This window comes from Salvia splendens, chromosome 12 (genome assembly GCF_004379255.2).
Source record: "Salvia splendens isolate huo1 chromosome 12, SspV2, whole genome shotgun sequence".
In the NCBI taxonomy this organism is placed as follows: domain Eukaryota; kingdom Viridiplantae; phylum Streptophyta; class Magnoliopsida; order Lamiales; family Lamiaceae; genus Salvia; species Salvia splendens.
In genome coordinates, this window is record NC_056043.1 from 13778723 (window position 1) to 13795313 (window position 16591).

Sequence of the window (16591 nt, forward strand, 5' to 3'; positions counted from 1 at the left end):
GGTCTGGATCAGTTTGAACAATAGCTAAGTATTTTCTTGGCCTTAAGACTAAGAGCCATAAATACTTTATCATTCATGGTTTAAGAAGTTGATGTGTTGTTTAATACTCAATCTTGTTACATCTATATTATTTCAATAATATGATGCCTTAAACATCAACCATAAAATAATAATTGAGCATTGATAGCTTCCACTGCAACAAAAGCCCAACTGGATCAAGATCTCTTACTTAGAAGTTGCATTGTCATGTAAGTCATTGTGCTTCTTTGAAAGAAATGTCAATCCAACTTACAAAGCATCTCCATTCGCTTAAACAAACTTCGATGACAATTCAGGCTCTCTCATTTCCATATCTAGGACTTAGGAAAAATGCAGCCTTTACGAATTCGTCATCTATCATGTTACTTTCCTCTATCAGTAATATAACGACTAATATTCTGAAGGTTTTCTACTTTTCGGTTAAACCTTCTTTTAGTCATTTCTTATTACTTCAGGCGATGACTTGAGTCAGAAACTATTTGAGTGATCAAAAGATTCCTCAAAATATTCTGTCCCTTTAGGATATTCCAATCGAATCATCTTGACAGATTCTATTGATATCCATTCAGCGTCACTAACCAAGACTTGTCGTGCTACTTAAAAGAAAATAGCTTGACCTTATCCCTTAAAGAACTTGTCAAGTACATGCAAAAAACATTCTCAAACAATCTTCGTGGAATTATGTCGAGGAAATGGAGGACATGAATCAGTGAGTATAAACTCCAAGTTTTAGCGATGAGAATCTTATCCATTTTCATTTCCAGTCTACATAATTTTGGCATTCGAGTTCATTTCTGTAAGGATCGCAGACAAAATATGAACGACATAATGAAGATTTGGCATATAAACTTATTATCACATACTTATGCTCAATACATGATCGCAAATAACCATAAAATAATTATGTATCTTGTAACTGTAAAATTAAAATTTTGTATCCCCCAGAGGAGGTCAATACGCATTAAAATCTTACAATTTTACTGGTCACAATCATCGACGAATAGTCCAGAGACCACAGAGTGACATGGCCGCCTAATGTTGCCTAAGCAAGACCACCGAATTTAGCATTACAGAGTCTCATTTCTACAACACATTCCCATAACAATGCTCATGTGCTGCTAACAAGATCAAGCTATCTCATAAATTCTGTGTGAACTTCTCGATCTCGTAGTTTCTTGGGATTATTGTCCCCACAGTGCAGGTGGCGATAATATTGGAAACCACATTCTAGTTCATACTATTTATATTTGAGAAGTCCGCCTTATGAACTCACTATTTCTTAGGATTATTGTCCCCACAGAGCAGATGGCGATAATATTAGAAAAAAAGCTTCATAAATTGCAGACCAATTGATGGAGACCATATACAACGCACTTGTTGTAATTATCGCTTAGGTATTTTATATGGTTTTTGCATAATTATCACATAAGCAGATAAAGCAGATAATCCACTTACAAAGATAAACACCAAATAAACAGATAAATCCATTTAATGCATGACATTTAAACACACTGGATAATTAATGACAATTATTTAATCTAGTCAAGGGAGAATCAATTAAATAATTATGTTTTATCTTGGATAATTATTATCTAAATTCATTTAGGATTTATCAAGATAGTGTTAACTATCTAAATCCATTTAGGATCATTCTAGATTTTATTTCGATAAAATCAAATCCTTCAATTCAAGATAACGTTGATCTAGGATTATCATTATTTAAATCGTTCTAGGATATTACTAGATAGAAACGATTTCATCATAATCCATACGATAAATAAAATCCAATCAACCAATATTTATACAAATCTTAATTCTATTTAGAATAGACATCTAGAATATATCAAATATTACTTAGGATTTCTTTGATAAATTCATTTATCTAAATCCAATTAAATACGGATTTTCTTATATATTATCTTTATCCTAATCTATCTAGGATATAAATCCAAAAGATAAGGATAATCATGGATTAATACTTATTTTAATCCATCTAGGATTTGTCTTAAATCTATTCAAATCCATAGGATAAATAAATTAATATTAATATTAATCCTAATCCATCTAGGATTTATTCTTGGAGTAAATCCATATAAATCCATAGAATTAGATAATATTATATTATAATTATTCAAATCTATCTAAGATTTATCTAGGAACAAATCCATATAAATCTATAAAATAAGAATAAAATATTTTATTAATCCATCTAGAATTTATCTATGAATAAATTCATTTAAATTCATAGAATAAGAATAAAATAATAATATTATTATCCAAATCCAACTAGGATTTGTCTAGGAATAAATCCATATAAATCCATAGGATTTAGATAAAATTTAGATTATTATTTTCCAAATATAACTAGGATTCATTTAGGAATAAAATCCATATAAATACAATGAATAAGGAAATAATATAATTAATCCATGATTTGATATTAAATCAAATCTTATATAATACATAAAATCCATAAAAGATATATTCAAATCTTATTTCCAAATTCATCTTGAATATTTTCCAAAATAAAATCCAAGAATCTAGGGAAATCTTCCCAAAATATTTTATTTCCATTAAATAATAATATTTTAATGATATCTTTTAATAAAATAATTAAATAATCATTAAAATAATCCTTCATCGTTATCTCATCGTACGAGGTTCGCACGAATGATGAACGACGAAAATCCGATGAGTTCTTCGTCGAAATACGACGCACACGACGTCTCGGCCACCGGCGCACCGGTGGCGCGCCAGCGTCTCGGCCAGCGGCTCGTCGGGAGTTGCCAGCGTCTCGGCCAGGAGCGTGTGCGTAGGCGCGGCTCCTCTCGGCCAGCGGCTAGCGCCCGTCTCGGCGTCGTGTTGCGACGAGTGTCGACGCTCCTCGGCCAGGCGCGCGCCTCTCGGCCAGCGTCTTGATGCCCGTCTCGGCCATCCGAGCTGTCGGGTGGCGCGAGCTCTCGGCCAGCGGCGCGCACGGAGGCGCGCCTGCTCTCGGCCAGCTCCGACCGCCCGTCTCGGTCCTTCCGTCTAGGGTTGGAGCTCTCGGCGCCTGGTGTCTCGGTGGTTCTCGGACGAACCACCGCACCTCGCTAGCTTCATGCGTCGATCTCGACGCGGGTGCGTCTGGGGCTTGCGGTCTCGGCAGGCGGCGCGTGCGAGCCCTCGCTTGTCTGCGCGTCACCCCGTGATCGTGGCTCTCCGGCTCCCACTGTCTCGACATCCCTACCTCGATTGCGCGTGGTGCGATCCGTCTCGGCGCGAGCGCCGACGGATCGCACGTCTCGTATGATCGAGCAATTCAAGTTCTTTGATTCGATAGTTCTTGAGTTCATCATGCATAATAAATTAAACAAAACACCAAGAACATGTTTCGAAATCAAATAATACATGCATACATGAATTTCGCGAAATTTAAATCCAAATAATCAGAGCCAAAACCTGGCTCTGATACCAATTGAAGGGGTTGTCAGCGGAAGCATGCGTTCTAACGGATCACATATACGGATCTATTTTGCAGATTATTTAGACAAATTCTATTCGCGTAATTATCACATGTATCATGCTCATAACTTGAATTTCAAACATGCTTTAGCACAAAAAATCCCTAAAACATGCTTGTTACGGAGTTAGCCAATTTACCTCGTTGATTCTCCAAAGAATCGTCGATTGCTCGCGCCTTCTCCACGATGATCTTCAATACTAGACCACGGATCTTCTAACTGGTGTCCCGAACTCTATTCCGACATCAGGGTGGGCTGATCTTATCGAAACACTAGGACTTGAATAAAGAAGACAGAAATTTCTCACGGAGGAGGAGCTGAAAATCTCATGGAGGAGAAAATCTTCTTGAAATTTTCGTCGCCTCTAAAATTAGAGTGGGCAAAATTTTCATGACAATTAATTGTATGTTTTCTGTCTTCTTTATTCTCCTATTTATAATAGTTCATATTGGGCCCAGTCAGGGATCTATGGAAGGTTTTGGATATGAGCTCCCCCAATTAGCTTTTTACTAATTAAATTGAACCCACAATTTAATACAAGCTTATATTGGAATATTACGAGCAGCCACTACAGAAGTAATATTGAACTCCCCATCCAAATCTGAAATTACAAGTAATCCGGGTTTCTATTTTGTTTATTATTTACTTCCCGTGCTTAAGATATAAATGTCCATTAATTAATTAAATCTGCTATGTGACTTAATTAATTAACATCTTATTAATTCCAAGAGTGGACTTAGCAAGAAACACTTATTTATTATTCATAGAGTAATAAAACTCCAACTGGCCAGTTTCCGAATAATAAAACCTTGTTCAAGTTCCTCTTGAGAACATTATCAAACGAGACTCTCCTCGCACACGATTCAACATAATAGCAATCCTAGCAACGTTAGATAATGATCACCACTACCTAATATACCTGGTTCGTTGGGTGACGAAAAACCCGCACCTTTGGTAAGCCAAAGTAGTAGATACTCAATGTCGTATGCTCAATGCTAACGTATGTAGATTAAGACATAGATATTTATCAAGACCTCGTCTTTCAGTAGATAGCATAAAGACTCGTCTTGCTGTTAGATCCTTTCAGTGCTATACCACACCAACGTCATCTTATTTCAATAAGGCTTAGAAATAATCAGACTGACCTTGCAACCTTTTACGATAGGTAGCCAAATCCTATCTAGGTTGTGAAATTCTTCTTCTCTTTTGCAAAGCATTGCTTAGAACCGACTGTAGTACCTTAAAGTGAGCGCAACCCACGACCAGTCAACTAAGCAAAAGACGTAGGCTTTGTTTACTTATTATGCATTTAAATGTTTATAAAACATCTTATAAACGCACAAGCAAACACAATATATTGATTCTATTCATGCAAACTGCTCGAATGATACTGAATCGGGTCAAAAGTGGATCGTAGAGTTTTTCCGTACACAAGCAAGATTCTATTCGTGCGAAGTCGCTCAAAACATGCTTTTCAGTATACTAGATTGATAAAAGATTTCCTATTTTGATAAAGTAAGAGAAAAAGATAAAATAGATAAATTAGAAGAAACAAAAGAACAACAAAAATATGAAATGAAAAATTAAAAAAAGGGGCAAAGTGTAAAACTAATTTTGATAAACGAACCGAAACAAAAATAGGAAACTATATTTTGTGGATGGAGATACTAACTCCGTCCCACAATATGAATCCTATTTGGTTTGGGCGGAATTTTAAGAAATGTAAAGAAAATAAGTTGAAAAAATTAGTGGAATATGAATCTCACTTTTATATACTCCCCCTGTCCCACCGAAGATGACCCACTTTTCTTTTTCGTTCGTCCCAATCAAGATGACCCCTTTCTTATTTAGGAAATATTTAAAATACTCAATTACATTTCCTTTCTTACTTTATTCATTTCTCATACTTTTAAACACCCAACAACCTTTTATCTTTTATTTTGCATCTCCTACTTTTAAACATTAACAACTTTTTATATCTCCTACTTTTAAATACCCAACAACTTTCCCTCTCCCTTTTTAAACACTTTAAAAATTAGCATGCACAAAATCTCGTGCCGTCCCAAGAAGGGGTCAACTTTCTTGGGACAGATGGAATATTAGTTTTAAAATAAAATGTGAATAAATTGAGTTAGTGGAATGTGCGACCTACTTACTATTTACTCAATCCGTCCCTGAAAATAGACAACATTTGAAATGACACGAGTTTTAATGCACAATCGGTAAAGTAAAAGATAGATAAAAAAATTAATTGGAGTATTGTTAGTGGAGAATGAGATCTACCTTATTAAAAAGATTTTTCTAAAAAAATAGAATTGGTCTATTTTTAAAGGACATCCCAAAATGGTAAATGTGGTCTATTTTTGAGACGAAGGGAGTATAATAAAAATGAAAGCAAACACTTATTGTGAGAAAGACCAAAATGACAAATGTAGGCTCTTAGGAGGGAGGTAGTAATTACTTGCATTGATATATACTCCATCCGTCATTTAAGATATCCACGTTCTTGAATGACACATAATTTTAGGTAGAGTAGTTGAATATGATAAAGTAGAGTTATAGAAGTGATTGAATATTTTAATGAGAGAGGACAGATAGATTTGTTTTCAAATATGTAACATGGACATCTTGAATGGAACAAACTAAAAAAGAAAAGTGAACATCTTGAGTGGAACGAATGGAGTACGACTTGAAAAAGAGAATTGACGTTGAGGCATTGTGAATAGAATGAAGAACGAGCATTTAATACTCTTAAGTCTCTGATACGCTCGGATTTTGCACTGTTTTAAGGCCTTTATTTGGTCCATTTTTAATGTCAAAATCACTATTCATGTCCATATTTTGCATATTTTTATCTATTTTGGTATTTTGACGTGTTTTGTGAGAAATGTGCATATTTGAGCCTAAAAAGACACCAAAAAGTCGAAGTTGGAAATCTGGAGCTTTCGAGATGCCCAGCGGTCCGCTGCAACACATCCAGTGACCGCTGGGGCCCAACGACCGTTGAGCCAGTAGCGGTCCGCTCCGGAGAAAGTTGTGCTTAAACGAAGAACACGCCCAGCGACCACTGGGGTGTGCGCAACGACCGCTCCAAATAATCCAGAAGCTACGGGACGATTTCCAGCGACCGCTGGGATGAAGTGTAGCGACCACTATCCAAGATGCAGAGGCTACGAATCACCATGCAGCGACCGCTGGCCAAGGAGCAGCGGCCCGCTGAGAAAATGCAGCACACAGAATTGACCTACTTTCTCCCCGAGATTTACCAAACTTAGCCACTTTTTTACCTTATTTGTTGATGCACGATTTTTCCCCTATAAATACCCCCTCAAACCTCTTCATTAAGGATCCTCTTTTTGCCATCTAATTCTAGAGCTTAAATTTGAGATTCTTCATTGTGAAAGGGGTTGAAGAAGGAAGTAACAGATCATCAAAGAGCTACAAGGATTCAACCTTTGGGTTTTATTTGCTTTAGCACTTATGTTCATTTTGTTTTCCATACAATCTATGTTTTTACCTTATTCAATTATGTGTAACTAAACTCATAGGATTCTAGGGATGTGTTAGTAACGGCGTTGGTTATACAATTTCGTTCTCTATTTAATATCCGTTTTGTTTTTATTTCGTTTCTTCCCTAAGTTGTTGGATAATGCTTCACGTTTGAGTGACACATTTTGTGATGATTTAATATAACTTGCTACATAATCGTGAGATGAGGTTGACAAGTTAGGTCCACTTAGTAGACACTACAATTAGCTTCCCTTAAAACGACACTGTTAATTGAGAGTGAGGACTTTTCAAGGGTTTTAGGAGCTTTTGAGAGTTATGGATCTAGGTTTGACAACCGTAGTGTTAGTAATCTACGCTTGTGCCGCATGTGCAAAACTTATGTGACTCGTTCTATTGAAGTATAAACTGTGCTAGGGTATTGTTGTAGGAATTTGTATAACCATAACTGTGAACGCACATCCCTAAAATTCTCTTATCTCTCATATTTTATCTCTTTAACTACTTGGAATTAGTTGCTTATTTGCGTTCAAACTGTTTTTATTTTCAAAATTACAAAACTTTTCGGTTTTCCAAATAGTGAAAGAAGCTTAGTAAAGGATAGCCAATTTGTGATTGTTTTCCCCGTGTTCGATATCCCGGTATTGACATTTAGCTATACAAGATCTACTCTGTGTACTTACAGGTTTATTTAGTGCTGATAAAAAGTGCATCAATCCCAACTCTTTGAGCATCCGCAAAACCGCCATAGCCACCGCTCTAGCCACCGGCGGTCGGCTAGGGCGGTATTGCGACCGCCGAGCCAAGAAGAGGAGAGAGAAATGCCCTAACTCACGGTCATGACCGAGAGGCTATAGGCAGTCGTTGAGCGACCGCCGAGCCCTTTTTTATTTATTAATTTATTATTTCAACTCTATATATACGACAAGTTACACTTCATTTTATTCACACTAGTTGTTTTAACGAGCATAATCTTTTCCTCCTCTAATTCTCTTTAGATAAAATTAATCATGACAGCGACTCCCCAACACTAGCGAATCACGATATCCCCCGTGCAAGACGTAGTACCCCAGCGCCAGTGGAGGAGGAGGAAACGCCGGCGGCAGCGGTGCAGGATGAAACACCGGCGGATTGGGGAACGCTGGCGGCATGGGCGGATAGGGGAACATCGGCGGCAGTGGGGGAGGGGAAAACGCTGGTGTATGGGCAGCTGTGGCGGCATGGGCGGCGGCGACGACGTGGGCGGTGGTAGCCTGGGTGGCGGTGGCGACACGAACCCCGATGTCGGCATGGGCGGGTTTCCCGGGTTCTTCGGTGGTTTTCTTGGGGTTTCGGCGGGTTCCCTTCCATGGGCGGCAGGCCGACGACATGGGTGTCGGCGGTGGCAACACCGGAGAATCCCTAATCGCCGTTTAGGGATAATGTCTATCGGCCCAGCTTGGATGGGTTGGCCAATCGAGCGGATGATCCTACTCCGCCGAGCACTAACTATCCCGACAACAATACTTTTTTGATAGAGGAGTTGGGACTTTCTCCGTTCAGGGATCATATTCCTTAGCCGGTGGGAAGGGGGACGGGGAAGGTGAAGGACGTTGTCGGCGAGTCGTCGCAAGCGGAGGGGGAGGAAATTGATTAGCGGAGGACGGTTTACAGTCCTAAGTAGTGTCCTGCTCTCGCGAAGGCGTGGGTCTCTGTTGTAGATGATCTAGTTCGGTCGAGTAATAAGACATTTCACGAGATGTGCAATCGCATCTTGATTAGCTACGATAAATTGAAGCCGGATGGTGCGAAGTTCCACAAATCTGATGAACTCCAGAAGCAATAGGATCATATGAAGGTCGCCGTCTCCAGATTCAGCGACATCTACGAGAACAACACCCGCATGATGACCAGCGACCAGACCATGGACGATGTCAAAGAGTTGTCGTACCAGCAGTTCCCCGAGCCCAGGCGATACATGCCATTTAGGTACTGGGATGACTACGTGGTCTTGATTAAATCCTCCAAATTCAGGGCAGGGATGGCTTCGGGCTTCCCGAAGCGGATGTGGCTCGGTGTCTCCGGCAAATACAGCAGTAGCAGCGGTTCCCACGACCTCAAGGACGATGTCGATGAGGTGCCTCCCCAAGTTTCCCACTGCCGTCACCCGATGGGCAGAGAAATCGGCGATGCGGATATCGAGAGGAACTTCAAGCGGGTCCTCGAAAGTCCAATATGCAACTCCCAGTTCGGAGCTCTTCGAGGGCCTTCGCATCGAAGCGATTAAGCACCTGTACGACGTCATCCTGCAGTAGAACCAGGTAACCGACTCAAATTCTAGAAACAGTTGGAGATCATCATGAATCAGATGAAATGCAACGTGGGGCTGCCTGTTGACGACGATGAGCCCGATGTCGGGGATGCCGCTGGGGATGGTAGTAATGACGGACCTAGGTGGGGTCGCGCGGGGTCGGTCGACCCCACCGCAGGTCCGTGAGTGCAGCCGTGAAGCTCCATAATCGACAGCCAACTGAGGGAAACTCCGCTCTCCGACCCCACGAAAGGTATACCTTCATCTCTATTGAAGAGAAATGAGGAAGAGAGTAACTGGAAAATTAGAGGAAAATGGAAAGGAGAGGAGAGAAATATAGAGAAAGTGTTATTTGTGGAAGTGAAGAAAAAGAATGAACTTGAGGAGAAAGTTGAATCGAAGAAGTTGCAGAAAGAAGAGAATTGGGGAAGAAGCAGAGAGGCGCCGTTGTATTATTACTAATTTATTATTCATTTTTTTAAAATTTAATTTATGTTATAACTAATTAATATATTTAAGTACTATATGGTAGTTTAATCTATGTGTAATTCATTTAGCTATAGTAGTTTATGAGTAAATTATAGTTGTATACTTGTATCATGTATTCCTTACATTTTGAAATTAACTACCGTGCATAACAAAATAAAAATTAATTTTAAATTTTAAAATTTTTTATAATAAGTATTTTAAAAATATATTTTATATAATAAAAATTACTCCCTCCGTCCCCCAAAATTCGTCGCCATTTGACCCGGCACGGGTTTTAATAAATGTAATAGAAAGTGAGTTGAAAAAGTTGGTGGCATGTGGGTCCTACTTTTATATATTAGTTTTATAATAAAATGTGAGTGTGAATGAGTTAGTGGAATGTAGGGTCCACTACCAAAAATGGTAAAAGTGAAAGGTGACAAATTTTTAGGGACGGACGAAAAAAGAAATAGGTGACAAATTTTCAGGGACGGAGGGAGTAAATTAGTAAGTATATATTACTAATTCTTTTATCCGACCCCACGATTTCTATTTCCTGGGTCCGTCAGGACTTCGACGAGTGAGCCGGGCCGCGTGTTCAAGCTTGAAGATGGAAGTTTTTAAAAAAATTGTAGCAGAAGTTATTTTTTTAAATTTTAGTAGATTTTTATTTTATTTATTGAATTATGTTGAAACTTTCTTTATTTTTTGTCCAATTTAGTTTAATATTTGTTCTTTTAATTTGATAAAATGAATGAAATGTGAGGACTAGGCTGGACTATTGATAGGCTATGGAAAGACTAGAGCATTGGTTGAGCTATTGGAAGGGCATGATGATATGGCAGAGTTCTGGAGCATCCGCATCGGTACTCTTGTCGAAGACACAGACGTGCTCTTGCCGAAGAGTACCACCGTGCCGAAGAGCAGGGCGACATGGCAGCATTCCATTGGGCGTGTTTTTATTTCGTTAATTTTTTTTATAAATTTCTTAAAAAATCAAAAATAATTCAAAAACTAAAAAAAATTGATTCCCAAAAATATAGTCATTTTTCGACTGTTTTTTTATTTTATTTTTTGATTTTTTTAATGTGAAATAGTAGTGATATCTATCAATCTTTCTCATCAAATGTAAATTTTTACTTAAGATAGATAGATTTATGTTTATGGTTGCAATTGCCGATTTTGTAACCTATATATATATATAAGCCTATTCTTGTGTCTTCAATTAGTTCAATTAGGAAATTGGAAGCAACAAGATACATCAATTATGTAATTTTTTATTTTTTAGTAATTTGTAATATTATTTTGATATTTTGAATGCATTTTAATATTGTGAAAATGTTTTTAGTAATTGAAGTATTTATTTTAAATAATAAAATGGTATGACTCTTAAGCGCATCATATGAAAAAGAATGAATGTGTGTATTGTGAAAGAGCAGACAATTAAAAATAAATAAATAAATAAGAATCAGGGCTCGTGCTCTTAAAAGCTAGGCTGTTTGCTTACGGATGCTCACAAAGTAGCTTTGCTGCTCATCGTCAAACTCAGCAGCCTTTCGGAGATCTCAAACGCCCTATAATTATACACTGAATTTGGAATTTGGGAGGAACTTGGTTTGCAATTATGGCCGCAACTACCATCTCTTTCTCCAGCCACTTCATCTTCGTCTTATCCCAATTTGTCCTCTCTTTCGTCTCACCAAAATCCCAATAATTTTATATTTCCTGCCACTTCTCCTAAACTAACAACTGTTTCTTTGCAATTCAACTCCACCGCTTTTCCTTCTATAGCTTCCATGCAAGATGATTTGTTTTCTAATTCACCATATTCTTATCAAGCTCATGCCAGTTTTTGTGTGATTTTTTTTGAATGGTTTATGAGCTAGTTACTTTTGTGTTTTGGACTTAAATTGATATGTGGATTCACGATTTAAGATGTTTTAATGTTTTTTGTAGACTTTTATAAATTGAATTGATGAAACCTAGAACTTACTTGTGAAGTTTGAGCATTTGGGTTTCATTCTCTTGAAGAATCTATAGTAAGAAAGGGATTCATAATATTCATAGTGTGGTTGTGTTAATTGTGTTTAATTATCGTGTTTCAATTTGTCTCTAGTGCTGTGTAATCTGCAATGCCATGTGAGGATGATTGATGAAACCTAGTAAAGTTCGAGCATTTGGGTTTCATTCTTTTGAAGAATCCATGATAAGAAACTGATACTAATACTCATAGCGTGGTTGTATTTATTGTGTTTCAGTTTCTAACTAGTGCTGTGTAATCTGCAATGTCATGTGAGGATTTAATCGAATTGAATAAATTATGTAGGTTCTTTGGCCGCAACAGTTGCTGGACTGCAAAACGAAGCTCCTTTGAAACAATTGAAAGATGGGCTGACGTCAGTTAAAGAGAACACACAGCTTAGTAATTTTGATGTTAATGATGATAAATCAACTACAAGTATTACTGTTGTAGGGGCACCTCGGGATCTTGCTAAGAAGAAGATATTTCCTGCTCTTTTTGAACTATACTATGAGGATTGCCTACCTGAGGTCTGTTTGCAATCTATCCTATGGGATTTGTATAGTGTTTTTGGGGGAAACCTAAAAGACTTGCTCTTATCTCTAGTCTACACGCTGCTAGATTTCCACATAATGGGTGTTTATTACATGTTTTGTTTGTTTCAGCATTTCACTATCTTTGGTTATGCCCGTAGTAAGATGACAGATGCTGAACTAAGAAATATGGTTAGCAAGACTCTTACTTGCAGAATTGATAAGAGGTATCACTGCTGCCTTCTACTTTGAGTTTTTGTTTTAAGGATTTGGTGCACTTAATGTTATGGGGGACTCGACTGAGTGTTGATTTAAAGAATTGTAACATGTATATAGGGAAAATTGTGGTGAAAAGATGGAGCAGTTCCTTCAAAGATGTTTCTACCACTCTGGTCAATATGATTCTCAGGAGAATTTTGCTGACCTTGATAAGATACTAAAGGAGGAGCATGAGGTAATGGGTCACTGAGCTTTTAATATTTCTTATATTCTAATATGTGAGCACATTATTCTTATGAGTCACAGCCCACAATAGATGTTTCTACATATAATAAACATTACTCGAGTAATTTGACAAGAGCTACTTGTCGGAGTCTGTGGCTCTGCCTTCGTTTTCTTCTCTTTTCATTTTTGTGGTGCACAATCACTGTCTAGGTAGATAATGTTAAATGAAACTGAAAACTTAGGCTTGATGGAAATGCATCCATATCAATTAATGCAGACAGTGCCTTGTGAATGCTAACTTCTTGTTTCCTGGCACATTGCTTTGTTGTTTGCAACTTCATGTTTCCTGGAACACTGTCGTGTGGCTGTAAAATCATTATATATTACTCAATATACAATGGTGGTTGGCTTCTGTAGTCTGGTCGGGTTTCAAATCGGCTATTTTATTTATCTATCCCACCAAACATATTCGTAGATGCTGTAAAATGTGCCAGTCTCTCTGCTTCTTCTTCTGCTGGCTGGACTAGGGTCATTGTTGAAAAACCATTTGGCCGGGAATCTGAATCTTCGGCTGCTTTGACCAAATCTCTAAAGCAGTACCTGGACGAGGATCAGATTTTTAGGTAGGTTTTGTTTCATCTCTATGTGAATGCAGTTCCTTATCAGGATTGACTATGATGTATGTTTCAGGTAGAATCTGATTTGCAATGTTCACTTGTGATAATTCTCTTGTTACAGGATAGATCACTACCTAGGAAAGGAGCTAGTGGAGAACCTCTCTGTCCTATGCTTCACCAATCTTATTTTTGAACCCTTATGGTCAAGACAGTATATAAGGAATGTTCAATTGATATTCTCCGAGGACTTTGGCACTGAAGGAAGGGGAGGGTAACTGTCTGTTTAATTTGATGCTGAACGAATTTTAATGACTAATAACTGGAACCATGCTGAATAACCTTTTTTATTATGTGCCAGCTACTTTGACCACTACGGAATCATGAGAGACATAATGCAAAATCATCTGCTCCAAATATTGGCCCTCTTTGCCATGGAAACACCTGTCAGTTTGGATGCTGGAGATATCAGAAATGAAAAGGTTTCTCTTTGTGCATATTTTTGTTTGAGACGTATTTATTTTCTGCTTAGAGCAATGCTAATTCTTCATGGATTACAGGTTAAAGTTTTGCGCTCCATGAGACCTATAAGAGTCAATGATGTAATCATAGAGCAGTATAAGAGTCACACAAAAGGAGGCGTCTCATACCCGGGATTTACAGATGACAAAACCGTTCCCAAAAATAGTTTAACCCCAACTTTTGCTGCTGCTGCACTTTTCATAGATAATGCAAGATGGGATGGTGTGCCTTTTTTAATGAAAGCTGGAAAACCTTTACATGATAAAAGGTATAGCAAAGCCCAGATATATGATATATGTTGTATCGCTTCATTCTAGAGAAATATATGTAGAATCAACTCGGTATTTACCGTACTAACTCGGAGCTTGATGCTTAAATGTATTCCTTTTCTTAGGGCTGAAATAAGGGCGCAGTTCAGACATGTACCTGGTAATTTATGCAATCGAAACTTTGGGACTGATCTGGACCTAGCAACAAATGAGCTTGTAATCCGGGTTCAGCCTGATAAAGCTATTTATTTGAAGATTAATAACAAAGTCCCAGAACTAGGGATGAGATTGGACCAAAGCAATCTTAATCTTCTTTATAAAGCAAGGTATTAATGACATTTTTCAATTATTTTGAGTTTTAGTCATTAATTTACTTGTCTTGGCACACAATTGCCTACAAGATCCCTGAAAGTGTTGTGTTTTAACTCATAACATTTAGGGGCTGAAATGATGTTTGAGGTTTTGGGACTGTAGCTTATTATCTTGTGTTGCGTAGGTACTCTAGGGAGATACCTGATGCGTATGAGAGACTTCTACTGGATGCTGTTGAGGGTGAGAGGAGACTCTTCATCAGGAGTGACGAATTAGATGCTGCATGGGCACTTTTCACCCCTGTATTGAAGGATCTCGAAGAAAAGAAAAAGATTCCCGAGTATTATCCTTATGGAAGTCGAGGACCAGTAGGGGCTCATTACCTTGCAGCCAGATACAATGTTAAGTGGGGTGATCTTGGGGTTGACGAATAGCATCTGAGTCCAAGAATATATATATATATATATGAAATCTGCACTTTACTAGTCACAGGTTCATGCATCTCTCATTTGCTCGTTTGTTGTTTTGCTGCTTCACAAGATTGCCGATTTTTAATTTTGTTGAGGAGAAAGAAATGTAGATTGTATTATCTTGTTATCGACATGTACACCTATGTAGGGAAAAACTTGAATAAACTATCGTGTAGAATTCCAGAAACCACAGTTAATGACATCAACGTTTTCCGATTTTATAGCTTAGTGAATGATGATTATTGTTCATGCTAAATCCCAATATTTGTATGGGAAATCCAGCTGGTTCTCTTCTAAAATTGTCACAATATGATTTACTAATGTACAACAATTATCTGAGATGCAGTCTGAATCAGCAAAAATGTATAAAGTTTAGATACAATTAGATGTTATAATGTAGTTTTCACTATACTTGAAAGATGAAAGAGATGATAGAGCTATGGATTGGTAGGGGGAGGATGCGGAAACCATGTATTCGGATCCCAGAAATTGAACATTGGTGGTGGTGCAGGAGGAGGAGGAACAGATGGAAATGGAAAAGGCAAAGATGGAGGAAATGGGAAGTAAGGGAAAGGTGGAAGCTGAGGCAGTGGCGGAAGTTGAGGCAGCGGGGGAAGTGGAGGCAATGGCGGCCAAGGGAATACGTTGTAGGGAGGAAAGAAAAACTTGGAAGTATTGAATAATGTTGGACTGGGAATCCCACAAAGGGTGAGATTTCTTTGTGGTGGTTTGTAAGTCAAGGCGCCTAAGGTGTAGGTGCAGGCATTAGTTCGGTTTGATCTGAGTGTAATGTGCGATGAAATGGTTTTCACGGCTGGGAGATTGCAGGTGGTGATGGGTGCAGAGAGAGGGAGCAAAGTTGCCTTGCACAGTGACTGGATGGTGGGATGTCGGGTGCAGTCGACGCCGCCATCAACACAAGGAATCTCCACTCTGTAGATTCCAAATCTATCTGTGCTTCTGTTCACTGAGAATGATATATCTTCCCTGCTCCTTGCCCATCTTCTTTTCATTTTGCACTCGATGTTAACATCGACACCTGCACCAGCACCAAGCCGAATCACTCTGGTTATATTAATTATAAATGAATGATATGAACATACCTGGCAAGAAGTAGCTATGGTTGGAGAAAGTATTCTGAGAACATACGTCGCAATATACGGAACCTAGCACGCTAATGTGCGTGGCGGGCTGAGCTGCGGAGAGGGCCAAACATGTGAGAGAGAGAATGATGATGGAATGAAACATGGCTCTCAAGATTCAGTGAACTGAAATAAATATTTCATATTTATATAAGAAGGTAGAGTTAAGATGAGATTGGTAGTTATAATCCGTGAAAGCAACTGTAAGGTCACAGGTCTCAACCTTGAGCCATTAAATTCAAGAATACTTTTCTGTGTCTTTGGATGCACCAACTTCATTCTCTGCTTTCTTTATTTCATAACTACACACAACCCAACCAAAAACAACTTAGCAAAGCTATGTCTTCACATGCATTTTTACTTTTATAATTACAATGCCAATTGTAACTCTCTATATCACTGCTCAACCGCTTCAATTTATTTCATACCTAATTGGGGCTTCATCAATTTGTTTAGCA

The 16591-nt window shown here is 38.2% G+C and overlaps 2 protein-coding genes across 2 annotated transcripts; one reads left to right on the forward strand and one right to left on the reverse strand.

The window, feature by feature from the left end:
- The first annotated feature begins 9387 nt into the window (after positions 1-9387).
- LOC121757584 (glucose-6-phosphate 1-dehydrogenase, chloroplastic-like) lies at positions 9388-15212 on the forward strand. Its single transcript, XM_042153109.1, has 10 exons — positions 9388-9517; positions 12122-12357; positions 12493-12587; positions 12697-12814; positions 13222-13427; positions 13543-13692; positions 13780-13900; positions 13979-14208; positions 14335-14535; positions 14706-15212. The coding sequence occupies exons 1-10, from the start codon at positions 9388-9390 to the stop codon at positions 14953-14955; spliced, it is 1737 nt and encodes a 578-aa protein (XP_042009043.1). The 3' UTR covers positions 14956-15212.
- LOC121758456 (RNA-binding protein 12-like) lies at positions 15189-16319 on the reverse strand. The gene is made up of 2 exons (XM_042153849.1): positions 16095-16319; positions 15189-16030 (listed from the first exon to the last, which is right to left on the reverse strand). Exons 1-2 carry the CDS (start codon positions 16237-16239, stop codon positions 15429-15431), a joined length of 747 nt encoding a protein of 248 aa, XP_042009783.1. The 5' UTR covers positions 16240-16319; the 3' UTR covers positions 15189-15428.
- Positions 16320-16591: the final 272 nt, after the last annotated feature.

What these genes read in the sequence shown, in the direction of transcription:
- LOC121757584 (XM_042153109.1), top strand. Translation starts at nt 9,388, where the DNA reads ATGAATCAGATGAAATGCAACGTGGGGCTGCCTGTTGACGACGATGAG. An exon ending in ACTTGCAGAATTGATAAGAG is followed by an intron (nt 12,588 to 12,696) that starts GTATCACTGCTG and finishes ACATGTATATAG; the next exon opens with GGAAAATTGTGGTGAAAAGA. An exon ending in GACGAGGATCAGATTTTTAG is followed by an intron (nt 13,428 to 13,542) that starts GTAGGTTTTGTT and finishes CTCTTGTTACAG; the next exon opens with GATAGATCACTACCTAGGAA.
- LOC121758456 (XM_042153849.1), bottom strand. Translation starts at nt 16,239, where the DNA reads ATGTTTCATTCCATCATCATTCTCTCTCTCACATGTTTGGCCCTCTCC. An exon ending in CCATAGCTACTTCTTGCCAG is followed by an intron (nt 16,031 to 16,094) that starts GTATGTTCATAT and finishes GTGCTGGTGCAG; the next exon opens with GTGTCGATGTTAACATCGAG.